The sequence below is a fragment of the Dama dama genome, chromosome 5 (genome assembly GCF_033118175.1).
Source record: "Dama dama isolate Ldn47 chromosome 5, ASM3311817v1, whole genome shotgun sequence".
NCBI lineage: Eukaryota > Metazoa > Chordata > Mammalia > Artiodactyla > Cervidae > Dama > Dama dama.
Genome location: NC_083685.1, coordinates 3683194 through 3708994, shown reverse-complemented (window position 1 = coordinate 3708994; position 25801 = coordinate 3683194). Strand labels below are relative to the sequence as shown.

Below are 25801 nucleotides of genomic sequence, written 5' to 3'. Positions count from 1 at the left end.
ACCTGCCCCTCCGTCCCGGTCTCCCCCCCGCCGGGCCCTGAGAACCATGCCGCGTCTCTCCACAGATGACTCTGGGGACGACGAGGACGGGACTCCCTCCCCAGCCGACAAGAGTGAGCTCCACGGCACCATCAGGAGCCTCTCGCTGAAGCTGGACGACCTCGGCACGTGCAATGAGCTCGTGGCCAAGCACGGGGTGGCGCTGCAGCGCTCCCTGAACGAGCTGGACGGCCTCCGCGTCCCGGCCGAGAGCGGCGAGAAGCTGAAGGCGGTCAACGAGCGGGCCACCCTCTTCCGCATCACGTCCAATGCTATGATCAACGTGAGTGCCCGGCCCGCAGGGAGGGGCCGCTCACTCCCTGCTGGGTGGTCAGGGCTCCCCCTCCCCACCTCCCCCACGTCACCCCATCCACGCCCCTGGGGCTGGGCCAGGTCGCTGGCCCTCACTGTCACTGGGCGTGGGGCCCGGCGGGGGCTTCCTGGGCATGGGAGGCCGTGCAAGCGGGGCAGCGAGCTCCGTGCCCACAGCGGGGACGCGGCTGCCACACTGCCCTGCCACAGCTGCTGCCCCCCGCCTCCCCGTTCTCGAGGGCCCAGCCCAGACGCGGCGTGTCCAGGACCCGTGACCAGGGGGGCTCATGCATGTGGGGTGGGGGGCAGGCACTGGGGGGATCCCTGGGCCAGCAGAGCTTCCCAGCCGAGGCCGCTGCAGTCTTGCCCACCTGAGGGTAAGGGGCTGAACGAGGGGCCATGTGTGTGGACTGAGGGTTCAGCCCCAGGGGTCACCCTCTGCACGGGTCCCGGGAGCCACATGCGAATGTCACCGGGAACCCGGAAGGCCTCTCTGTGGTGGCGGAGGACAAGGCTGAGCCGGGCCGTAGGGCCCACCCTCTCTCGGCCTGATGAGTGCCCCCTCTGGACATAGGCCTGCCGGCCACAGCCCCCCTTCCAGGGGAGGCCCCCAGGAGGGCACACCCCGGCCGGGCTGGTGGTGCTGGGAGCCGGGGCCAGGAGTGGGGAGTGGAGGCGGGTCCAGAGGACGAGGCCCAGGCAGGTGTCAGGCCGGCCACAGCGGCAGCTGGCCGTTCCCGGCTGGGGACTCGGGCCCTGCAGCGAGAGGCCTGAGCGGAGGCTGGGCCATCCGTCCAGCAGCAGGGGAGCCAAGGGCAGTGGGACGGCGGGGGCTGGAGCCCACCGCACGCCCAGCCCCTGCACCCCGTCCCCGGACTCCAGGGGCCTGAGTCAGCGCACATCTCCCGGTGACAAGCCAGAGGGCTGAGAATGCACCCAGCCTCCCCGCCTGCCAAGCCTAGAGCCACGTTTTCTTCACAGGCCGTTCTGGTTTTTCCCAGATAATGAGCTGCTTGGTTAGCATCTCTAGCCTAAAGAATTTATCAGGCATCAGAGGCTCGTCTGTGTTTACGAAGCCGTAAAGACGGCTTGCCACCTGAGCGCCTAATGAATTGTGTGGCGGGAAGGAAGCTGAAGCCCCGGGGTTGGTCAGGAAGCCTGTGGGCAGCGCTGGCACCAGGAGACGCGGGCCGCGTGGTGCAACCTGCACTCTGCCCGCCACGAATGTGACCCCGAGGAGGGCCCCTCCATGTCTGGCTCCCATGAGGGGCAGAGAAGTGAGGTGCTGGGTGGCCAGGCTCGAGCAGAGGCCCCATTCCTTCCGGGGACCCTTCCCTTCAGCTGCTCCTCGCCCGGCAGGAGTTGGCGTGGCTCTGGGCGGGCAGTCTGCGTGGCTGACAGACAGCAAGCGCCCAGACCCCCACCGTGTGCAGACGGGCCGCACAGGCGGAGCAGCCCCACCCCCGGCCAGGCCTCGGCCTCCACCCCGGCTTTTAGGAGGGGTTGGACCAAGGAGTTGTAACCGAGGCCCGTCCCGCCCGGGACCCCTTACCCTCCTCACGGCCTCACTGTTGATACCCATGTGGAGAGCTGCCCGGGGCCTCCAGCCGCTAAGTCCAGCTTGTCTAAGCTGGACACAAGCCCAGGTCTGTGCAGCGTGTGGGGGGAGTGACAGTCCTCGTGATGATCGGGGTGAGACCCCTGAGGGCCACAGAGGCCCCTGCTACTCTGAGGTCAACACAGGGAAGGTGCCTCTGCCCAGGCCAAGCCCCGTGTCAGACGCCGAGACCCTGATGCGCCTCTTACCTTTGGGCAGCAGCTGCACGGGGTCTTTCCTGCAGCGGTGGGGACCCAGCATGGTCCCCAGCTGGGAGCTGCCCCAGCTGTCCCCCAGGTCTCACGGGAGGAGGAGGAAGCCGGACCTCCCACTGCTGGGCGCCCCTGCCTCTCCACCACCCCCTCCCAGCTCCCTGCCCTGACCGAGGGGAGCCCTCCACAGGAACCTGGGGGACCTCTCCTCCTACCCACCCCTGGCTCCCACCCTGCCCCAATGGGGGGGACTCCTCCATGGGAACCTGGGGACCTCTCCTCCCACCTCCCATGGATGGTGAACGGCTGTGGGGTCTCCACCGCACAGGCTCCAGTTGAGCTTGGGTCATGGCAGGGGAGCAGGGAACGGGCCGGCTGGTCAGGCGGTCACCTCCTCGGGAGGGCCCCAGGCAGGCGGCACTCGCCCCCGGGGGAGGCGATTGCTGCACCTTCACTTTACCCGGGAGTCCGGGGCTGAGCAGCCTTCAGGAGAGAAGCAGGGGGAGGCTGCTGGACCTCCTTCAGATCTGCGAGGAGGCAGCGCTGTTCTCAGCCTTTAGATCCCAAGCTCCCAGCAGGACAGGGAGGGAGGCGCGCTGGACAGTTTCCAAGGCCCCAGGGACTGTGGCGACTGAGGCAGGCCCCCCCGTGGCCCTGCTCCCCGAGGGCACCCTGCTCCCCGAGGGCGCCCGGCCCTCAGCCGGAGGGTGGCCCCTCTGGTGCATGTTCGAGGGCAGGGGCGCGGGGGGTCCGGCATCGTGGATACTGCAGCGTTGCCCCTGCTCTGCTGCACCTCCTAGAACGCCCCTGCCCACCGATGCTGGGCCGATCCCTGCTCATCTTTCCGAGGCCCCCGGACGTCACCACGGCCAGGAGGTGGTCCTCTTAGATCCCGCAGGGCCCAGGGGCACCACTGAGCCCGCCGACCAGTCTTTAGCCCGCTATTTCCACGTCCGATCCCCCACCAGACGCCGTACCCCTCAGGTCGAGCGCAGGTCTTACCTGTGGCCCTAACAGTGGCCCAGTGGGGCTGCCCGAGACACCATGTGGTGACCGCACTGGGCCTCATGTCTCAGGAAAGAAGGTCCAAGTGGCCCACATCTCACTAACCCACTACAAAGTCATCCTAGGCCCACTTCCTCAGCTGCCATGTCAGGAAGAAAGTGTGGGCCCTGCCCCCAGGCCAGGCCCAGAGCAAAGTGCAGCACCGTCCCCCTGGTCACCTGGCCTTGCAGACGCGACCCGGCCCGGTTGCGGTGAAATAGGAACAGGGCTTTATGCCAGATCGTAAACGCTTTTTTCTCACAGGGAGGTCACCCGGAGCCCACCCACAGGCCTGTCTCATGGTTCACCTGGCTGGCTCAGCCCTGGTGCCAGGGGCAGCGATGGACCACTGACCCACAGGGAGCCAGAGAGAAAGAGAACCAACTTCCCAGGGTCACACTGCTGACAAGGCATTCCGCACGCACCCCCTCCCCTGGCCCACTCAGCAGCGTATGGTGGGGAGACTGAGGCAGCTGCTAAGGATAAGAGCCCAGGTCTTGCGGCTCCAGAGCCCCTCCAGCCCGTGGCTTCCTAGGGGGCAGGAGGGTCAGGAAGCCCTCGTCTGCCCACCCTCACCCCACCTCCAGCCCCACATCCCCGCCTATCCCACTGCCCTGTTGGCAGGTCCATGCATCTCCGGGGCTTTTTAAAGTTCATTTAATTGAAGTACAGTTGATTTAGGATGTTGCACTAATATCTCCCTTATAGCACAGTGCCGTAGTTAGGCACATGTTCACGTTCCTTCTTTGTCCTCTTCCACTGCGGCTTATCCAGGGTGCTGACGCAGTAGGACCTTGTTGTTTCACGGGCTTTTCTACCCCAGCATAGTGCCCATCGTCCCCGCTGAGCTGGGCGCCTGCAGGGACTGGACGTGTTCTCCCTCGTGCTCTGGGAGCCCTGTAACTTCCAGGCGTGGCACAGAGTCTGGCATGTGGGAGCGTCAGTGAACGAGAGAAAGACAGCGGGGTGGGGCAGAGGGTTGGGAGAGAATGCAGGAGCGACTGAGTGAACCGCTCAGTGTCTGGCAGAACTCCCCAGCGAGCGAGTCCGTGAGACTGATCAAAGGCAGCCCAGCGGGCCCATGCTGGCATCGCCGACTGGGTAACTGTGCATCGCTGCCATTTAGGAGGAGCCTCACAGCGCCGTGAGCGACCGGGGTTCCTAGGCTGAGCCTCAAAGTGTGCAGGGCACCCCCAACCCTGGCCTGGGTGTGGAGGCCGCAAGCCGCACCGGAGAGCCAGGACACGCCCCATGTTACAGCAGTGGCTGCATCACAGCGTCAGAGGAGGCAAAGGGCAGAATTAACACATCACCAGTGCATACTTTGGGTGTCAGTTTCCACGGGGTGAAAGAACGCACTCCCGTTTTCCTCCTCCCCCGAGCATGTCTTTGTGGTGGAGCAGATGCCCTGGTTTGGGGCTGGCCTCTGGGGGCTGGCGGTGACAGCAGGCGCCCGGGACGCCCTGGCTCCTTCCTGGCATCTTGTTTGCTCCCCACAACGGCCACACGAGGTTGGTGTCCTTACAGCGTCCTTGTCACTGTCACGTGTATCACTCAGGCGCTATCCCGAGGCCCAGAGCGAGGGGAGCCTCAGTGTGGAGGTGCTGGGCCCCCTGGTGGGCTGACAGCCCGGGGCCCCTCCTGATGTGGCCCCTCCGAGCTGGGCAGGAACAGGGTGAGGGCACCTGGCAGGTGAGCAGAGCTGGGGGGTGGGTGCGCCCCACAAAAGACCAGATAGTTGAGATGCAAGAAGCTGGGGGGTGGGGGCCAGGTGCTGGCCACCAAGGCCCCTGACAGGGACGGAACCTGCACACTGGGTCCCTCATTTACCAGGGGAGGGAGCAGCCCATAAGGGACACATCCTGCTGCCTGCAGCAGAGCTGGCCCACAGGGTGGGTTGCAGACCCTGACGGCAGGGGCACAGGGCGCTAGAACCCAGCAGAGCTGGAGCTGAGGGGGGCCCAGCTCCAGCCGGGGGTGCTGTGAGAACAAAGGCGGGGTGAGCAGATGTGCTGGGGGCGGGGGAGGCGGACAGCAAGAGTGGGAAACTGCCGCGGCAGGACAGGCAGGTGGGCACAGGTGAGGACAGGTAGGTGGGAGCAGAGGCAGCAAGTCTGGGTACTGGGGCCGGGGCCTCACATGCGGGGCATCAGAGGAGTGGACCGGGTCAGAAGGGGCCCCTTTCTGCTGGAGACCCTCTGGGGCTGCTCTGAGCCCCATCTGGAGAGCATGGGGGCCCCCCTCCGGGTCCTTCCAGGGCCCATGGGCAGGCTCCCGTTTGACCCACCACTGCTTGGCTCCCAGCAGCTTGCTTGCTTGGGGCCTGGGGAGAGGAGTAAAAATAGATTCCAGGACGGTCTAAAATCAGTCGGCAAACTGGCATCCAGATGGGGCCAGCTCCTGCCCACCAGGGTGAACTATTTTGAGCCTGGAAGGAGCTACTTTAAAGTGTGGACGGAAGTGAGAAGCCGCCCTCGCAGGGCCGTGAGCAAGTACCCTGCATATCCAGGGAGGGCTGGCCAGGCTGAGCCAAGCCCACAGGAGCAGGGGGCCTGGCCCCAGGAGTGGCTCGGCCCGGAGGGGCAGCGAGGCTGGTGGACGCGCAGTGTGGCCACGTGGCTGGTCCTGAGCCACAGGGGCCCCCTGGAGAGCCCGGCACCGCTGTGGCTCCTGGGAGGCCCTTGTTCTCCATCTCAGAGCCCAGGATGGCTATGCTTCTCCCCAGGTGGCCACCTATGACCTGGACAGTACCTTCCCACCGTCAGGAGGCAAGCGCGGAGGCCAGCCTGCCACTTCTGGGTGGGAGAGGAAGGTGGCTCCCTGGACCTGGCATGAGCTGCTGGCGACGCAGAGGGGCCCACGGAACCTGACTCCACAGAATTTCCCCCTATTCGCCGCCTTTAGTACCACAGAGCAGTGGGGGCAGGTCCACAGCGATGCTGCCCACGGGAGGGTCGATGTGGCAAGTTAGCCGGTGGAGCAGCCCCGGCCACCCGCCAACCTGGGAGCCCAAAGGCTGTGAGCCAGCCACAGGGCCATCCACCCCAGGCAGGGCCTGGCTGCTGCAGGGGGAGGCATGGCCCTTCCCCGCATCCTCCTTGCGAGCCGGGCGAGCGGAAACTGCTGGGTGTCGAGGGCTGGACCATTTCTGAGCTGTTCCTGTGGCCCAGGGCCCCTGCCCCACCCGGCCCTGGGCATCAGGCCCTTGGCCCCACCTCCTCTGTGGCTCCGAGGGCCACCCAGTCGACACCCACAGACTCCCTGGCACCCTCCTCGTGGCCCAGCCAGGGCGGCCGTGACCAGGCAGCAGACCGATGGTTTCTGAGCGGCCGCTGGGAAGGCCGGACCCGAGCAGGGCTCCCAGCTCTGCAGACCCTCCTAGACTTTGGGAGGCTCCCTGGGCCACACGGAGACAGGGCGCAGAGACCCAGGCGGAGGCCCAATGCCCTGCTCGCCTGCCGACACGTGGGGAGCAGGGAGGCTGTGGCTGCAATGAGGATTAGGATTAGGGGGGACAAAAGCAATTAATGCGCATCGTCCTTCCCCTGGGTGGAGCTGGGCCAGGGACACAGCCCAGACCCTCGGCGTCTGCCCCACAGGACACCTGCTGGGGTTATCGGCAGCTGCTTCCCTTGGGTCCCAACAGGCTCCCCAGGTGGGCAGCCCTCAGCTGCCTTCACAGGCCTGCCCCTGGGTGGGCGGCAATGCTGTGAGGGGTCCCAGTGCAGTGTCGGGGGCTCTGCGGCGGCCCGGAGTGCTGCTTCTATACAGGGCGGGGCACGGGGTCTGAAGGACAGGACAGGGCCTCAGGGAGATGAGATGTGACCGTGCTCTCAGCCAGGGTCAGCCAGGCCCTCCTGGGGCTGCTGGGAGCCACCCCCGGCTGCCTGCCTATCACTGGGCCCCAGGCCTAATCCAGCTTAGCGAGCGCAGCTCAGCATTCTGGGCGGTGGGGCCAGGCCAGCCCCTGCCTTCCTCTGCGCCTGCCGGGATGGGGCCCGGGGAAGGGCGGCAGCCTCAGGGGAAACCGCTGCCTCGGGGGACAGACACAGGTAGGCAGCTCGGGGCAGCGGAGGCGCGGGCTCCCATCGCCTGTAGACGACCCCCACCCCTGAGCCCTGGCGTCGGTGGGAACGGCCCAGCCCGGCCACATGCGGTCCAGAGGCAGCCCTGGACACCCTCCCTCTGCGGCTCCATGTTGGTCTGTCCTTCAGAGGCGGTGAGGTGGGGGCCCCCGGGTTTTTAGCAGGCAGCCCTGGCTGTGTCGGCAACAGCCGCAGCTGCAGGGCCCAGGCAGGGCAGCATCCCGAGCCACCTGGCTCCATGGCAGGGAGGCCCTGGAGGCCACACCAGCCCAAGGGGCGCCCAGACAGGCATAAGGATCCAGCTTGACAAGGGAGACTCAGACCCTGGCCCTACAAGCGCAGCCTGCGGTCTTGAGCGGGTCCCTTGGCCTCCCTGAGCTGCACATCCTCCTCACCACACTTGTAATGGTTCCTCAGTGCTTGCGAGGATGCCCCCGACACCCCTTATCCCCAACCTGTGGTGGGGATCAGAGGGTGGTGGGGCTGGAGAAGGGGAGGAAGACACGGGGGCCACATGGGAGGCGGTGTGTGGGGAAGGACGGGGCCCCGGAGATGAGTGTGGAGGGGGTCTGGGATCAGGTCTGAGAGAAGCTGGGCAAGAAAGGGGTCGTTTCTATGGAAGGGAGCCTAATTCATTTTCACACCACAATCATCTTTCCCTCCTTGGCTTTGTCACTTTTTTAAAAAAGTATTTTGACTGTGCTGGGTCTTAGCTGCAGCACGAAGGATCTTTAGTTGCAGCATGCAAGGGGCTGTTTCCCTGAACAGAGATCAAACTTGGGGCCCCCTGCATTGGGAGTATGAAATTTTAGCCCCTGGACCACCAGCGAAGTCCCTTTTTTTAAAATTGATTTACATTGTTGTGTTAACTTGAGGTGTATAGGAAAATGATTCAGTTATTCATTTTTCTTCGATTCTTTTCCCTGACAAGTTATCACAAGATACTGACGAGCGTTCCCCGTGCGGTATAGTCATCCTTCCATTTTCCCCTCTTTGCCTTTGCTGGTAGGGAGCTGAGGCCATGTGGAGTTCTCTGAGCCTGTGTGAACTACATTGTTTGACCTTTGGCTGTTTAATACTGTTGTCTGTGGCTCTTTCACAAGGATTGTTTTAAATGCTCTGAGTTATATAAAAGCAAAGCATCCACCTATGTTAAAACTCGAGGGGTGCCTGCGGGAACTGTGCGGAGTTGGTGGGGAGTGCCGGCAGCAGGTCCCCTGGAGCAGTGCTTATTAGGCGGAGGCGAGGCCAGAGGCCCTTGTAGAGCTGCCAAACCAGTCCGACGGGGCAGACGAAGTGCCAGCGGGCAGGGCCCCCCCAGACCCCAGGAACCAGAAAACCGTGATCACCCACCACATGTATCACCCGTGACAGGGCCCCACGTTCGGCACAGCCCTGGTCCCTACATGCCCCACCCAAGACGGGTCGGCCGGGGCCCTGGCATCCTGCCCTGCTTGCCCCTTGTTGGCCTAGGCAGCGCCTCCCCCTGGGCCTCAGTTTCGGGGGCACAGGAGCCCCCAGCAAGGGTCCTCCCTAAAGCGGTGGGCCCAAGGAGACGAAGGCACACCCCTCCCGCCAATGCCAGGCCTCTGGGGTGAGTTTCTGACACCACAACACACCCAGCTCTGCGGCCCGAGAGCTGACCAGACCAGCAGCCGAGGGGACCGGCACCGCTGCGGTCAGGGCTCCTCGTCGGGTGGCAAACAGGTGGCCGGAGTCCAGACGAACCTGACGGGGTGCTGGGCTGCGCTTGGGGTCAGCAGGGGAAGGCTGGCAGCTCAGCCGGGGTGGGCTGAGCTCTGGGTTACGGACCTGGGGTCCTGGGGCTCCTGTAAGCGTGTGGGACGTTCCTGAGGGGTGTTTGGCCCTCCCGCCCCTCTGCTACCTCTTAACCTGCCAGGGCAGTCCCAGGAGCGAGGTGCCTTCCGCTCTGGCCCCTGCAGGGGTTTGTCAGCGACAGCTGTCAGGGCCCCTGCCCTGAGGTTTACTGTGAGGAGGGGCGGGGCAGGGGTGGAGCTGGGGGCCTGTGGGACCCAGGGTGGGAAGGCTGGGCTCCAGGTCACAAACCCGGGAGCAGAAGAGCTGGGCCTGCAGCGGGGCCTCCCCAGACCCACCTCGGTGTCCCCGGGTCGTGTGGCAGTCTGTGGTGGCAGCTCCACTCTAGGGGGGTGGTGAGACTTACAGAGCCCACTTAGCCCCAGGCCTGCAAGGGCCGGATGCAGCCTCTCACCTCGAGCCTGCTGAGCCCATAAGGAGCTTTCCTCCCTTCCCCACGAGTCTCTCCCTCCCCCAGCCCGTGTCGGGACACCTGTCACAAATCCCTGCCCCGCTTGAGAAGCGTGTTACAGTGGCTTAGGTGTGGCCGGGCAGGGATCCAACCTGCCAGGGAGGGCAGGGGCCCCTGAACACACCCCATCCCCAGAGCCTTGCAGGGCAGCTGCTGGGGACTGAGCCTGTTTGCTCTTTTGTCAGACAGGGACGGTCCCTCTCCTCCCACCTTGAGGACTCGGCGGGGTGAGTGGGGACAGGGGCTCACGAGTGCAGGGTCTGCCAGGCGTTCCTGTTGTGGTTCATGGACAGGACGTGCACCCAGAGCAGCTGAGTGGCCCAGGCAGGAGTCTGCCATCCCCACTCTGATCGCTCACCCTTTTCTGGCTTCCTTGAAGGGGGCCCTGCCCGCTGCATGCTGCGGGGGGTGGGGTGAGAAGAGATGGGGTGACGGAGGGAAGGTGCCTGGGAAGGGCTTGTTAAGGGGCGACGTGCAGAGCCAGCTGAGCAGCCGGCCCCCTGGAGCCCCAGGCCAGGGCCCGTTCCACCAGCCAGGCCGCCCCCGCTGGGGGCGCGGCTCCCTGTGGGGCGGGAGAGCCAGCTGAGCCCAGGCAGGGTGCAGGCACGTGCTCGGGGCCAGCCTTGATGAAGAGGGTGTCCGTCAAGTGCTCCCCAGCCCGGAGCTCCACATCACCCACTGGCTCCCCCCAGCGGCCCTTCAGGTCGTGCTGCGTGATCCCTGTGGCCGGTGAGGGGCCCCGTGCCTTTCTCCCTGCAGGCTCATCTCTAACCCTTGGGGAGGGGCCACGTGCGATGTTAATGGAGCCCAGTGGCTGGTGGGGGTGGTGGCCTGAGACCACCCATGCCGCTTGGGCTGAGAGCCAGTGTCCCTTCTGAGCACGTTAGCGGGGTCCAGAAAGGGCAAGTCCAGAGGTGTCCGGCTCGGAGCTCTCTGCCCTCCAGGGACAACAGAGACCCAGGCCCTCCTCTCCACTGTGGTGATGGGGGCAGAATGACCAGCCCCTGCTTCCTCAGCGGGTGCTGGAACCACCCCACCTGTGGACCTAGGAGGCTAAACAGAATCTGGATGTCATAGTGGGCCACAAGTCTGAAGGGAACCGCAGGAGAGCTGATGAGTGACAGACTGTGTGGTAACTCGGTAGAAAGTTCTGAGTCCTAGTTCCTTTGCTGGAACTGGGGGCTTCCCTGGAGGCTCAGACAGTAAAAAAGAGTCTGCCTGCATACAGGAGACCCGGGTTCGATCCCTGGGTGGGGAAGATCCCCTGGAGAAGGAAATGGCAACCCACTCCAGTATTCTTGCCTGGAAAACCCCATGGACAGAGAGAGGAGCCTGGCGGGCTACAGTCCATGGGGTCGCAAAGACTTGGACACGACTGAGCAACTTCACGTCTCCTTTGCTGGACAAGACCCTTTAGCTCTGGGAGTCTTTCTTCCTTCTGCACCCAAGTCAGGGTCCCGCCCGGGCTGCCTGGAGTGCGCCGCTTCCAGCGGGGACGGGCTTTGACAAACCTCGGCCCCGCACACAGCGAAGCTGGGGCCCCGCCCTGAGAAACACCCAGTGTGCTGGCTTCGGCTGGCAGCACCGGGCTTGCTGCTCTCGAAGGGCGTCTCGAGGGTGGGCTGCCAACCAGGGCGGACGCCAGGCTGGCTCTGAGAAAGCCGGGGTCTCCTGACCCCACGGCAGGCTCAGGGGGCAGCGCGGGTGTTTCTGGGCCCTCTGGGGATGGCTCCCCTGGGGCCCCCCTCTCTGCTCACGGCCGCCCCCTCGCCCCCAGGCCTGCAGGGACTTCCTGGAGCTAGCGGAGACGCACAGCCGGAAATGGCAGCGCGCGCTGCAATATGAGCAGGAGCAGCGCGCCCACCTGGAGGAGACCATCGAGCAGCTGGCCAAGCAGCACAACAGCCTCGAGCGCGCCTTCCGCAGCGCCCCGGGCCGGGCCGCCAACCCCAGCAAGAGCTTCAGCGAGGGTGAGCGGGCGCCCGTCCACCCGCCCAGCACCCGCGGCGTCCCCTCCGCCAGCTGGCTCAGCTTCCGCGGCCCCCGCGGACACGCACCCCTGCTGCCCGCCCGTGTGCCCCGGCACCCCCGTGACAGGCACAGGCTCCAGATGAGCCCCGTGGCTGCACCTCCCGGGTGCCAGGTGCCGCTCACCTAACCTGGGGCTCGGAGGCCACAGGCGCCCCGGGAAAGGGAAGCTGGGCCACTGACCAGAGTATTCGGAGCGCGGGGGAAGCTTCCGGAAGGAGGGAGGCTCCCAGAGCAGAAGGCTGAGAGGAGAGCGCGTTCCGGGGAAGGGAGCAGGGCAGCTCGGGTGGGTGATGGGGGCTCTGGGCTGCCCCGGGGCCGGGGGGGATGGCGAGACTGCCGACTGAGGTGGCGACGGTGTGTGTCCCTAGGAAGCCTCTTAGCCAGCAAAGGCGAGGACAGCGAGGAGGATGAGGACACCGAGTACTTCGACGCCATGGAAGACTCCACGTCCTTCATCACCGTGATCACCGAGCCCAGCGAGGGCAGGTGGGCGGGGCCGCGGCGCCGGGGCCACGCCCCGCCGGCGCCTCCTTCTCGGGGCGCTTCGGCTCTCTGCACCCGGGGTTTCTTTTCAGTCTTGCTCCAGGTGCTGGTCTCGCTTAGGCTAGGTTCTGTGCCTCCTTAAATAAAAAATACCCAGACGACGTCTGTACGGGGATTTCACTTTAAACGGAGAGCAGGGCGCTGCCCTGCCGCAGAGCTGCAGGGTCCCGGGCTCCCTGTCAGCATTCCAGAGCAGACCAGAGACAGGAAGCCTCTCATTCTCCATCTCGAAGCTTTTGTTTCATTTCTTGTAAAAGCTAGCTCTTTCGGGATCTTTCTGAATACACGTTAGTAGTAGCCGGGACAGCTGACGGCCAGGCTGCCAGTCCCTGGGGCCCTCAGGACGCGCCCAGGCGTGCGGCCCGAGCTGGCAGGACGTGCGTGGAGGGAGCAGAGTGAGGCGGGGCTGTGGGCAGGGAGCACGGCGGGGCGGGAGCACGGGCTCCACAGGGTTAGGGCGCAGGCCTCCCAGGGTGCCTTAGGTCCTGATACCGAAGGGGTCAGAGGGCCGGGGGGCTGTGTTGGCTGGCATGGGGGCCCCGACCTCGACCTGGGGAGGAGCTGCCTCTCCAACTGCCAGGGAGGCCGACAGAACTGCCCGCAGCAGCCATGCGGCCCCCTGCCCACCACGTGCTCCCTGCCTGTCCCCAGGCGCATCAGGCGTCCGGGCAGCCCCAGACCCACGCCTGTGCCACTGCCCCCACCCCAGGCGGCCGTCCCTGGCCCCTCAAAACCCAGCAAGGCCAGGAGGGGTGAAATCCTGTGGCTGCTCCTCCTCTGCCTTCGTGGACCAGCGCGGCTCACCGCCTCCCTGCCCTGGGTTCTTCCAGGGAGAGGCCTGGTTTGGCGTCCTCTTACCCCTGAGGGAATCTCTGGTGGCTCAACAGTGTATTTCCAACTCATCTTCTGTTTCCCAATAATATTTGAAACAGAGTTTTTAAAATTCTGACTGCCCAGGGGGCTGGATAGAAGGGGGTCGGGTCCCCAGGAGGCCTTGGGATTTGTAAACAACTTGCCTTCTCTGTTGTGTTTCCCACAGAAAAGCTGAGGCAGGGACTACAGGCTCCGTGGAATGGACTGCAGACAATGTGAGTGAGGGGATCCTGGGCAGGGGGCAGTGGGGAGGCAGCACTTTGACCTCAGGCCCCTGGGGGGGTCCTGCACCCTGGGTGCCTTCATCTGAGGGCAGGCAGAGCCTGCCCCTTCTGCCAGCAACGGGCTGGCGCTGGCCTCTGCTGACAGGCAAACTCTGCTTCTCTGGCAGATGCTAGATGATGCCTCACTTGTGCCCCAGGGGCCTCCCAAAGTCAAGAGGCGTGTCCGCATCCCCGACAAGCCCAACTACAGCCTTAATCTCTGGAGCATCATGAAGAACTGCATTGGCCGGGAGCTCTCCAAGATCCCCATGCCGGTAGGGGCCAGGCAGGGGCCCCGGGGGGCTGTGCTTGCGCCTGGAGGGGAAGCGATGGCCCGTGGGAAGTGCACGCAGCCCTGGGGTCATTTTCTTAATGGCACATTTGAGCACGTAAGGCAGTATTGAGTCGTGTCCACCCGCACTCCTGATGTTCCCCCAGGGCAGAGGTCTCAGACTCCGGGAAGGAGCCTGGGAGGGCTCTGCTGATCAAACGTGGGGCTCACAGGCCCCCGCCTGCCCCGGCGGGAGGGGAACGGCAGGGCTGGGCTGGGTGTGCGCTGAGTAGGCCTGCCCGCTCCGAGCCAAGCTGCTCCGGGTCCCCACCACAGCGAGGTCCCCGCGCTGCCAACCCCAGCGGCCTCTCCACAGAGGGGAGCCGGGGCTCCAGGTCAGACTTGGCATCGCTCTGTGACCCAGGGCAGAAAGCTGCACGACAGCTCAGAACACAAGGTGGACCCACGTCGTCCACTCACTCGCTCGGTCCCTGACTCCTAGGAGTCACTGCCGCGGCGCCTCCATCCTGGGAGGGGAGACTGAAGGTAACCTGACAGGTCTGCCAGGGCCGCAGGGTGGACCGTGGTGAGGACTTGGAGAAAACGGAGGCGGGGCGTGGGGAGGCAGGGCGGCAGGGGGCCTCCCAGTGACGTCCCTGGACCGGAGCGGAGTAAGGCTGCGGGGACGACCCCAGGTCTGTGCTGGGAGCAGTGGATGGCCCGTGCAGACCCGGACTGACCCCGCGCCCGCCACAGGTGAACTTCAACGAGCCCCTGTCCATGCTGCAGCGGCTGACGGAGGACCTGGAGTACCACCAGCTGCTGGATAAGGCGGCGCGCTGCGGCAGCGCGGCGGAGCAGATGTGCCTCGTGGCCGCCTTCTCCGTGTCCTCCTACTCCACCACCGTGCACCGCATCGCCAAGCCCTTCAACCCCATGCTGGGCGAGACCTTCGAGCTGGACCGGCTCGAGGACATGGGCCTGCGCTCCCTCTGCGAGCAGGTGAGGCCCACGCCGCTCCAGCTGGGCGGGGGGGTCAGGGTCAGACCAACGGGACACGGACTGACCCCGGGGGCCATCAGGCTGAGGTCAGGTCAGGCAGCTGGGTCTCCCATCGGGGGCAGGTCCGGGGTACCCATGGAGCAGGCTTCCAGGGACGGGGGACCGCGTGGGAGGAGCGCTGGGGGGAGGATGCCCCTTGCGGCCAGGAGCAGTGGGCAGGGGCCTCTGCAGGGTGCCGTCAGGGAGCCAGGGGGCCTAGAGCTGCTGGGGTCTCCGCGGAGCTGCAGGCCTGCGCCCCGTGGGCTGGGGTCAGCGATGGCGGAGGCTGGGGGTGAGGAGCCCCAGGCCACACCCTGGCACCCTCGTCTGCAGAAGGGTGGTTCCAGCGGTGCCGCACCGCATGCTCGGGGGACAAGGCAGTCAGAACAGACCGGGTCGGGCTGCCGCTGAGGTCTCCTCTGTGTGGGCCACTGCCGCGGGCCCAGGAATGAGCTCAGGACGCCGACACTGCAGTCCGGTGGCTGGTTTCCAAGGCGAGCTCGGCCTGTGGAAAGCCTGACCAGGGGAGGTCAGAGGTCGGGCAGACGCGCCTTCCGGAGGGGTGGAGTGAGGAGGGGGCTGGGGAAGGCGGCGGCGATGACCAGGGTTCCTGAGCTGAACGGAGCTGATCCAAACCCACGATGAACCAAGAGGTGCTCACGCTGAGGGGTCTCAGGGGCCGGGGCGGGGATAGGTACTCTGTGAGTGGATGGTTCTGGCTCTTTTAGGAAGGGGGTGGTCTGGGAGGAGCTTGGCTGACAGACTGGGGGAGAGACAGCCGCTGAGGGCAGAGAGAGGGGAGCGGGGCGGCAGGAGGCCTCTGGCTTTTCTCTGTGGAGGCATCACTGGAGGAAGAGGAGGCCATTTTATGGGGAACCCCCCCCTGCACTGCCATGGCGACAGTGCAGCAGTAAGAGTGGAGCAGGGGGCTGGAGGCAGGCGGGCTGGAGCAGGGGGCTGGAGGCAGGGTGGGCTGGAGCAGGGGGCTGGAGGCAGGGGGGCTCTGGATGCTGTTTTAAAGAACAGCCAGGATTTGCTAAGGACCAGAGGAGGAGCGTGAGAAGAGGGGTCCGGCATTTGGTGTGAGCGCCGGACGGACGGGGCCGTCTGTCCGAGGAGGAGGCTGAGCAGAGCTCCAGGGCGCGGGGTCACGTCCTGAGTTTGTGGGGGTGGGCTCCAGAGGGGGCCCTGGCAGCTCACTCATCACCCAGGGGCGGCTGGCAGGTCCGGGCTGTGGAGGGAAGGGGGTGCCGCTGTGGGGAGTGTCAGGAGCTTCTGGGGGAGGGCTGAGCCCACAGCTGCCACTCCGGGTGGCTGCAAGGAGGGGCTTCACCCCAACCCTGAGACCAGGAGCCACAGAGATGAGACGGACCGGGTGCGGGAACGCTGATGCGGTGGATGTGGTGTCCTCAGCAAGACAGCCCAGTGCGGGAGAGGACGGGGCGGAGGTGCCCGGCGGGCCGAGCAGGTGGCACCACCATCGGGCTGGGCAGGAGCCGGGCTGGCTAGGGGCGGCCTCGGCGCGGTGCAGCAGACGAGGCCTCTGCAGGCAAGGTGCAGCGTGACTAGAGAGTGGCCCGCAGGCCCCCTAGAGCCCGTCACGCTCACTTTATTCACCCCGTTGCCACCCCGCCCCACAGCCCAAGTCAGGTTAAGGTGTGGAGACCCCCAGGCCCCTGGCTCAGGCCCATGGGGGTGGGGCGCCCGCCCTGCCTCCACCCACCCAGGCTGCCCCACTCTTGCTGTGCGGCTCTCCTTTCTGGGGGTCCAGGGCCCCCCGTGCATCTGTGACTCCCACGGCCACACGGCCCTTCACACTGGGCACAGGGCACTGCCCCCAGCTGGCTGGGGAGGCCTGGGCCGGGTCCACAGACGCTCACGACCCGTGGGCCTGGTCTCAGGTGAGCCACCACCCGCCGTCCGCCGCGCACTACGTCTTCTCCAGGCACGGCTGGAGCCTCTGGCAGGAGATCACCATCGCCAGCAAGTTCCGGGGGAAATACCTCTCCATCATGCCGCTAGGTGAGCAGGGGCAGAAGACGTGCTGGGGGAGGGGGAGGGTGGGCAGAGCCTGGGGCCTCTGAGGGTAACGCGAGCCCCCCCACAGGCCTCCTGGATCCCCCCCTGGCCTGCGCCCTGTCCCCAGCCTGTACAAATACTGCTTCTGGTCCTCAGGACCCCAGGATCATGGGTGGGTGGGGCAGGTTGGCTGGGACCCAGCATGGCAGGCTATGACCTCTGACCCTGTGTCTGGGTTCCAGGTGCTATCCACTTAGAATTTCAGGCCAGTGGGAATCACTACGTGTGGAGGAAAAGCACCTCGACTGTGCATAACATCATCGTGGGCAAGCTCTGGATTGACCAGGTCAGGGGGTGCCCCAGGGGAGGACCATTGGCCCAGGCAGGTATCAGCCACTGACCACGCCCTCCGTCTCCAGACAGGGGACATTGAGATTGTGAACCACAAGACAAAAGACCGGTGTCAGCTGAAGTTTCTGCCCTACAGCTATTTCTCCAAAGAGGTGGCCCGGAAGGTAAGCACGGCCACCTCTCCGAGTCTGGGGGGACCCCAGAGCGGGGCACGTGCCCACACCAGCCCTGCCAATGCCCACAGGTGACAGGAGTGGTGAGTGACAGCCAGGGCAAGGCCCACTATGTGCTGTCAGGCTCCTGGGACGAACAGATGGAGTGCGCTAAGATCGTGCAGAGCAGCCCCAGCAGCCCCAGCTCAGACGGGAAGCAGAAAACCGTGTACCAGACGCTGCCGGCCAAGCTGCTGTGGAAGAAGTACCCGCTGCCGTGAGTGGGGCTGTGGGGCGAAGAGTGGGCAGGAGAGGGGGGAGCACGAGGAGGTGAGCGGGCCGCGGACAGTGGGGGGGCGACCCGCCCGGCCGGACTGGAAGCAAGCAGCAGCGTGGGGGAGGGCTCTGTCCCCGTGTGAGGGGCAGACACCCCACTGGAGTCAGGCGTGACACAGTCTGTGACAGGCAGCAGCCGGTCCTACACGGAGACTCTGAACAGTCTGATCCAACAGGTCCCCACAGTCCAAGGCACGAGCACAAACATGAAAGGAAGTGCAGGAAACTATAAAAACTGGCACAGCTGATTCCAAAGAGGAGCAAACAAATTCTACAAAAGAAAATTAAAGTAACTGAAATTGAGAACTCCACAGAAAGGTTTAATAGAGTGAACCCACTGACTGGCTACAGGTCAGAAGAAATAATCAAAATCTTCAGATAAAGAGAGAAACCCTGAAAAAGACAAGAAGCTAGAGTGAGAAGGCTGGCCACCTGGGGACCCAGAGTGAGTCCCGGGAGCAGCCCCACGGACACCCCTGGGGCCTGGAGTCTGCAGTGCACGTCGAGTTTGAGAGCAGGGTCCAGCAGGCAGGTCAGAGTCCAGAAGAAAGAGACCAGCAGAGGAGAAAGCAGCAGAGAATCTTCCACATCTAAATCTATACAATGAAATGTTGAAACCAGATCAGAGAAAATATTAAGTAGCTGGATTTTTGAAAGACTTTACTTTCCAAGGAACAGTAGACAGACAGACATCTCCTCATTGGCAATGTCACAGAAACTTGAAAAAAGTCAAATGAAATCTTCCATGTGCAGAAAGACTCACTGCCAGATTAGAATTAGTTGCACACATGGCAAGAATATCTTTACAGACTGAAGTCAAAACAGGCATTTTCAAACAACTCCTTTTGCCACCAGCAGACCTGTACTAAAGGACAGAACTCCCAGATGGAAAAACCAAGATGTGTGAAATGAGGAACAAAACCTACGTGAACAGTGAAGAAATAAGAACCTCTTATGAAATTCAAAATCTAAACATTAAATACAACTGCACTCCTCAGTCCATGAAATTCTCCAGGTCAGAATACTGGAGTGGGTAGCTGTTCCCTTCTGCAGTGGAATCTTCCCAACCCAGCGATCAAACCCAGGTCTTTCTCATTGCAGGCAAATTCTTTACCCTCTGAGCCACCGGGGAAGCCCAGGAAAGGATTAACGGGAAGGAAAATTTTCAAAGGCCCTTCTGCTACCCAAGAAGAGGTTCAAGATGCACACTAACTTCTGACTATGTCAACTAGATTAACCACGAAATTAATACTTACTTGGAATCCCAGAAGGAAAGGAAGAAAAAGAAAAGTAGAAAGGACAGAGAAATAGTTGAAAGAAATAATGGAGATAAATTTCCCCATATAAAAATGAAGACATGAAAGACCTTGGGTTTAAAGGGCCCATTAGCATTCCAGAAACAAAAAATAAAGAAAAACTTCTGCCTAGATCACACTATACTGAAAACTAAGAATACCAAGGAGAAAATTCCAATAGCTTCCCAATAGAGAAGATTTCAGTAGAGAATGAAAAATCAAATTGACATCAGATTTTTTTAACAGCCAATGCTGGAGTAATATTTTCAAAGTAATGATGGGAATGAAATTAGAAGGTAAAAGTTTTTGTCCAGTCGAGCTATCATTCAAATATGAGGCTGTGATTAAAAAAAAAAAATTCTCAGGTGAACAGCCCCAAAAGTTCTGGCACACAAAAACCCACAAAGAAAACCGTATTGGACATTAACTTTAAAAGGGGGAGGGAAAAATCCAGAAGGTGCTATAGTACATTACATGAAATAAAAGATTGTGTGTGTGGAAGTAATTACTAAGACCAAAGAAAAAAAGAGAAAGTATTCCTACAATAATCCAGAATTAAAGAGTGTAGATGATGTTAACACGATGGGCTTTGGGGAGACAAAGGACACCAAGGGATGTGAAGGCAGAGACCGACAGAAGATTTTTAAATCACTTAAAATATTTTTTTAAAAAGAAAGGCAAATAAAAACAGTTAACACAGAAAGCATAATATATAGATGAAATACTAGTTACAAAGCAAAATACTGGCTGAATTTTTAAAAATCCAGATGCGTGCACCTTCTAAGAAAGGTCCAAAGTATGAAGATGGGCAAAGACTGAAAGTAAAAGATAAACACTAACCAAAAAAACTATAACAGCTGTGTTATTATCAGGTAAGAACAGGCAAGAGCATTATCAGGAATGGAAGAGTCGCTACATGATAAAAGATTGAGTTCTTTGAGAAGATATAAACAGTATGCATGATACAGACAGTATGCATGTAGTGAAAGGGCCTCAAAAATACACAAAGTACATACTGACAGGAAAGGGGGAAATGGATCAATCCATTTGGATCAAACCACAGTGGAGACAGAGATTTCAATACACTCCTCTCACTTGTTGAGAGTTAAGTGGGGAAACAAAACCCAGCAAAATGGAGAGCAAAAAGCCACAGGATATAGTTATGGCTACAAGAGACAACATGCTTTTTCTCAAACATACACAGAATTTACACAAAAATCAATTGTGCACTAAAAAGAAAGCCTCAACAAATGTACAGAGGGTGGCACACAGACCACAGTCTATGGTAAGACAAATAAAAAGCTACACACAATACGTCAAAAAGTCCCCACATATTTGGGAAAAAAATTTAAGTTGCTAAGTAACTCATGGGGAAAATAATAAATTAGAATGGGAAGTTTTAAATGCGTCTGAGAAAAAAAACAAAACTGGCTGGATGTACCAAAGGCAGTGCTTCAAAGGAAATTTTTGCCTTAAATAGGTATATAAGCTTATAAAGTCTCTCTCATTCTAAGAAATTAGGGAAAGTTCAACATACACACTGGAAGAAAAAAGAAAATATCGTAGAAGTAAAATAAAGTTTAAAAAGTAGATCTTTGAGGGAAAAAATAAACAGAAAACTACTGGCAAGACTGATCAAGAGAATATAGAAATATGTATTATTAATGTTTCATTATGTTTATTATATTTAAAGTATAGAGAGATCATTAAAATTCAGACTGGAAAGACAAATTTTTAGAAAATATTTTTTCTAAATACAATTTTTCTTGTAGAACTGAGTCTAGAAATAAAAAAGCATGAACAGTCCTACAATTAAAGATACTGAAGCTGTGGTTAAAAAATTCCTACAGGACAAACACAAAGCCCGAGTCACTTGGGGAATTCTACCACAAGTTTTCAAGAAATAAATAAATATCCCAATTTTACACAAAATCTTCCAGACCATAGAAAAAAGAAGAAATATTTTATTATACTGTGAGGCAAATATAAGATAGCAAGTACCAAATTAGGATAAAAGAGCAGTAGGAACACAATAATAAACCCTTTTTCACTCGTGGATAAGCATAATCCCAAAATGACACATCAGAAAATCCAACAGTATTAAAAACAAAACAAAAACATTCTGCAATCATATTTTGAGTTTATCCTGGGTACACAAGGATGATTTTATACTAGAAAACCCATAAATAAATTTGTTACATTAACTGATCTAAACAGATACAGAAAAAGCATCTTTTGTGCCTCAACATAAGATTAACATGCAAAAGTCAGTTGCATTTCTACACACTAAAAAGAAAACAACCTGGAAGTATGATTTAAGAGAAGACACCAATTATCATATCAGAGAATATCAAGGACCTTGTGGTAAATTTTACAATATTTGTAAGACCTCTATAGAGAAAAGCATAAAACTCTGCTGAGATATCAAGAAAGAGTTTAATGAATGGAGAAAGATACCATGTTCACGGGTAGAAAGACTTAATATTTATAAAAATATCATGATCTAAAGAGTCAGTAAATCAAACAAAATCCCAATAGTGATTTTCCCGGTGGCTCAGCGCTAAAGAACCCACATGCCAATGCAGGAGACATGAGAGACATGGGTTCAATCCCTGACTTGGGAAGATACCCTGGAGGAGGGCATGGCAACCTCACTACCCTTGCCTGGAGAATCCCACGGACAGAGAGGCCTAGCGGGCTACAGTCCACGCCAGCACAGAGTCGGATACAACTTAAGTGACTTAGCACACACAGAGTCAGCAAATAAGCGAAATCCCAATACTGAACTATTCACGGAACTTGATATTATGATTTTCAAATTTATATTAAAGAATAAAGGGCCAGGATATTTCTAAAGAAGAACAGAAAAAAGAGGACTTGCCCTACTAGACCCCAGGACTTATTTTGAAGCTGTAGTTTAACAGAATAGTGAGCCTGGAAACAGCACCCTGGATATGTATATATCTTGGCTCCATAACAAAGGTGGCATTATCCTGTCCGTGGGAAGATGGCACCATCCACTAAAAGGATCTACAGAAAATGGTTATCCGTACAGAAAAAGATTAAGTGACTCTCTCCCTCACATTGTAACAAAAGTCAGCTCCAAATAAAGGACTTAGAATAAGTATTAAGTCTGATTTAACTGTTAACAGTCAGTTAAACTCTCAGAAAATATAGATGAATATCTTCTAAAACTTAAGGAACTACATATTAAGTAAGACAATAACACTGATGTATTCAATTAAACTTTTGTTCATTAAAAGAAATTTGCTCATTAAAAGACGATTTAAAGAAAGTGAAAAGACAATAAACTTGGAGAAAGTAATCACAGTATATACACCTGACAATTAGTATTAAGAATATGTACGTATTCTACTCCAATTAATAATTTAAAAAAGAATACATAAAGATGATCTACCTAGGGCTTCCCTGGTGAGTCAGTGGTAAAGAATCCTCCCACCAATGCAGGAGACATGGGTTCAATCCCTGGTCTGGGAAGATGCCGGACATGCAGCTAAGCCCGTGCACAACAGCTCCTGAGCCTGTGCTCCGGCGCCCAGCAGCTGTGCTCCACAGCCAGAGAAACCAAGGCAGTGAGAAGCCCCGCACCTGGAGAGCGGCCCCTGCTTACCGCACCTAGAGCGACCAAGACCCAGCACAGCCAAAAATAAATAATAAAAAGCTTAAAAACTTCTAACTAATAAAGCAAAAAAATGTGCAAGGCAAGTGCAAGGGTCATTAACAAGAATTTCGCAGAAAAAGAAACATGGCCAGTCATCATATGAATATTAGCAACATCATTAGTAATCAGGGAAATGCAAATCAAAACCATATGAGATATGCAGTTTTACCATCGTTTGATTTGAAAAAAATGAAAAGTCTGGTGATATCAAGTGTTGAAGATGTGGATCCACAGTATCTCTTATACATCACTGGTGGGAGTGTGAGCTGGTAGGACCATGATGGAAAGCAGTGTGACCTTACCTCCTAAAGAAGGACATCACAAACTCTGCAGCCCAGAAATCCCACTTTTAGGTACTCAAGAGAATTCCTGTAAGTGTATAACAAGAAACATGCGTAAGATTACTCCAAAGCAAAAACTTGGAAACAACCCAAATTTACAGGATGAGTAACCAGTATATTCACATAGTGCAGTATTTACAGTAGATGAAACAAATGAACAGCAACATACGATATAGTTAAATCTTAGTAATATTAAGTCTAAAAAAGCAAGTCCCAGAAGGTTATATATATCATGACATTCTTTTTATACTTAAAAACAAGTAACTAAAATACATACAGAGACATACATACACACTTAAGGCTACACAAAGATGCAATAAAATTGTACTAAAAGGAAAGCAAAGGACTGATAAACCCAGGAGACCTGCCACTGGCTACCAGAGAAGGGAGTGGACTGGTGAGTCTTCCCTACGGATACATGTAGATCTTGTAGGATCCTACTTTTTGGTTAGGTGGGAAGGTTGCATTAATACAAGCAGGCCATGTAAGGACCAATGTGCCAAGTATCAGGACTAATCCAAAACGCCTGAGGTCCAAAAACGCAGCAGTACGTGCTGCTTCTTTTAAGGCTTCAAAAAAGCAGCACAGGACATGCTTTCACACACACATTAAAGGAGGTGTGACATTATAAAACACTTCAGGCAGATAACATGAAAAATTAGATGAAAGGGGCAAGTTCCCAGAGAAGTGTACGGTAGCAGAACAGATGCAGGTCGGTGGAGCCTGCAAGATGCAGGAAGGAAGGGGTGAGGTGGCCGCCAGGCTGCGTCTGGGGGTTCAGCGGGTGGACACACAGGAGGGGAAGCAGAGGTGACCGAGTATGTCCTGACTGCTCCTCCCACGGGACCCCGCAGGGACAACGCGGAGAACATGTACTACTTCTCCGAACTGGCCCTGACTCTCAACGAGCACGAAGAGGGGGTGGCGCCCACAGACAGCCGCCTGCGGCCGGACCAGCGGCTCATGGAGAAGGGCCACTGGGACGAGGCCAACACGGAGAAGCAGCGGCTGGAGGAGAAGCAGCGCGTCAACCGGCGCCGGCGGCTGGAGGCCTGCTCCCGCGGCTGCGGGGTGGACGAAGGTGAGCCGCGGGGAGAGCGGCCGGCGGGAGAGGCCACGGGGTCTCCCAGGGGCTGGGAGGAGCTGGGGGCAGGAAGGGGTGTGGGAGAGGCGGGGGCATCCCAGCAGCGGGGAGGGGGACAGGGAGTGGCTTTCCCGGGTGCACGCGTCGCCCACCCCCGCTCCCCCCGCCGTGCCGCCCAGCAGAGAAGGAGGCCGAAGTGTATGTGCCACTGTGGTTCGAGAAGAAGCTGGACCCGCTGACCGGGGAGATGGCCTGCGTGTACAAGGGAGGCTACTGGGAGGCCAAGGAAAAGCAGGACTGGCACATGTGCCCCAACATCTTCTGAGCACCACGCCCTCCTGCAAATACAGGCGCCTGCAGAGCCTGCTCCACCTCCCGTCTAATGCACTCAATTCAGCACTCAGTGGCCCGCCCACCCCACCTTTCCCTTCTGTTTTTTAATAACACTTTTTTGGGGCTCTCACCTTGGAAGGAGGAAGTGCTGACCCGGGTTCTCTCAAGCCCCCAGGTGCCCCGGGTCGCCCACCCCCCTTCATCACTGACTGGGGCCCCCCTGGGGCCCCCAGCTCGTTTCCACAACTCAGGCAGGCTGGTCCAGGCCCTGGGCTGCCTCAGTCACCAGCCCCCCAGGGAGGAACCGGCCCCTCCCAGGGAGCCACTTCCGAGTTTTTTAGAAAAAGTTCCCTCCCATTTCTTTTCAGCCGAGATGTTTAGTGAACACTTTCAGTACAGCACTTGGTGGGCAACTTGTTAAGTGTGCTTTCTTGCCACACGAGTGTCCTGGCAAGAGCCCCTTCTCTCTAAGACATCAGGAAGCCAGACCCTTTAGAGTCAGGAGCACCGTGCAGCTCAAACAGCAAGGCCCTTTGTCTCCGAGCTGCCGGCCCCCCAGAAGCCCAGGACCCCCAGAGAAGGGAACCAGGAGAGCACAAGTCTCTGGAGCTGCAGCCCCACCCACGGTTGGGAAGGGGCCCTGAGGGGCCGCCATGTGGGTCTGAGGACAACCGCCCCTGTGGACCCCGGCCACCTGGGCTGCTCCCCAGCCCCGAGGGGCCTGGCGGACCTGCAGGTGCTCCCGCCACAGAACCACGCCCAAGTCAGCAATAAGAACCAAGCCTCGGCCCAGCCTGGGCTGGTGGCCTGGGCACCCGAGAACCCAGCGTCCCGCCTCTGGGGTACCCCATGTCAGCACCCCTGAACTCTTTATTTGCCTGGTTTATATATATGAGATATAAATATATATAAAATAGCTATTTTGCTTAAATTTCTATGGTATATAGAAGTGAAAAAATGATGAAGACAGGCTGCTCCTGTCTGAGTTTGGCCTTCCTCTCAGCGATGCCCCACCCTCTCCTCAAACCCCCTCCAAGTGGCTTCTGCCAACCGAGGGGGGGTGATGGGACTGGACCCCTGTGGCCACTGTCCCAGCCCCTCAGAACTCCTATTCCAACCTTTCACACTTTGGTTTGATCCTGAAAATTCATCACAGGGTTTTACTTTCTACTCCAGCACTGGTTCTGTTTTTATAAAAATACAAAAGTGAGAACACCAACATATGAAATGCCTTAGGGTGCCCACTGGAGGGTGGGCAGGTGGCCCCACACAGACTGTGGCAGAGTTGTTCAATGTTCCTCTTTGCAGAACTGTTTGTGAGTGAGCACCTTCTGACCAGTAATAAAAATAACCTTGGATTTGGAGTTTTCCATGGCCCTGTCCCTGCATCTGTCCACGACTGGGTGAAACAAGGCCGACACAGGAGAGCAGGGGACAGCCCACAGGTGGCCCAGGGGAGGAGCGTTGGCCTGGACGGGGCAAGGGGGCAGAAGCCCTGGTGGGACAAGGTCTGGGGAGGAAGGCTGCAGAGGACTGACGCGGCACCCAGCAGACAGTCGCTGTTTGGCCTAGGGCCAAGGCAAGGCCCTCACCACTCTCCACAGGAACGC

At 58.7% G+C, this 25801-nt stretch overlaps 1 protein-coding gene across 2 annotated transcripts in view; it reads left to right on the top strand.

Moving 5' to 3' along the window:
• Window positions 1-25535, top strand: part of OSBP2 (oxysterol binding protein 2) — a 119449-nt gene extending 93914 nt beyond the window's left edge. The window contains exons 3-14 of one of the 2 annotated variants that reach the window (XM_061141537.1): window positions 66-322; window positions 11354-11546; window positions 11976-12093; window positions 13190-13238; window positions 13415-13561; window positions 14314-14559; window positions 16500-16620; window positions 16860-16963; window positions 17037-17132; window positions 17213-17397; window positions 23629-23855; window positions 24041-25535. In XM_061141537.1, the coding sequence (XP_060997520.1) occupies window positions 66-322; window positions 11354-11546; window positions 11976-12093; window positions 13190-13238; window positions 13415-13561; window positions 14314-14559; window positions 16500-16620; window positions 16860-16963; window positions 17037-17132; window positions 17213-17397; window positions 23629-23855; window positions 24041-24183 (1886 nt within the window). In that variant the 3' untranslated portion in view covers window positions 24184-25535. Of the gene's footprint in view, window positions 1-65; window positions 323-11353; window positions 11547-11975; window positions 12094-13189; window positions 13239-13414; window positions 13562-14313; window positions 14560-16499; window positions 16621-16859; window positions 16964-17036; window positions 17133-17212; window positions 17398-23628; window positions 23856-24037 lie in introns of both variants that reach the window. The other variant, XM_061141538.1, reaches the window with a different exon arrangement.
• Window positions 25536-25801: the final 266 nt, after the last annotated feature.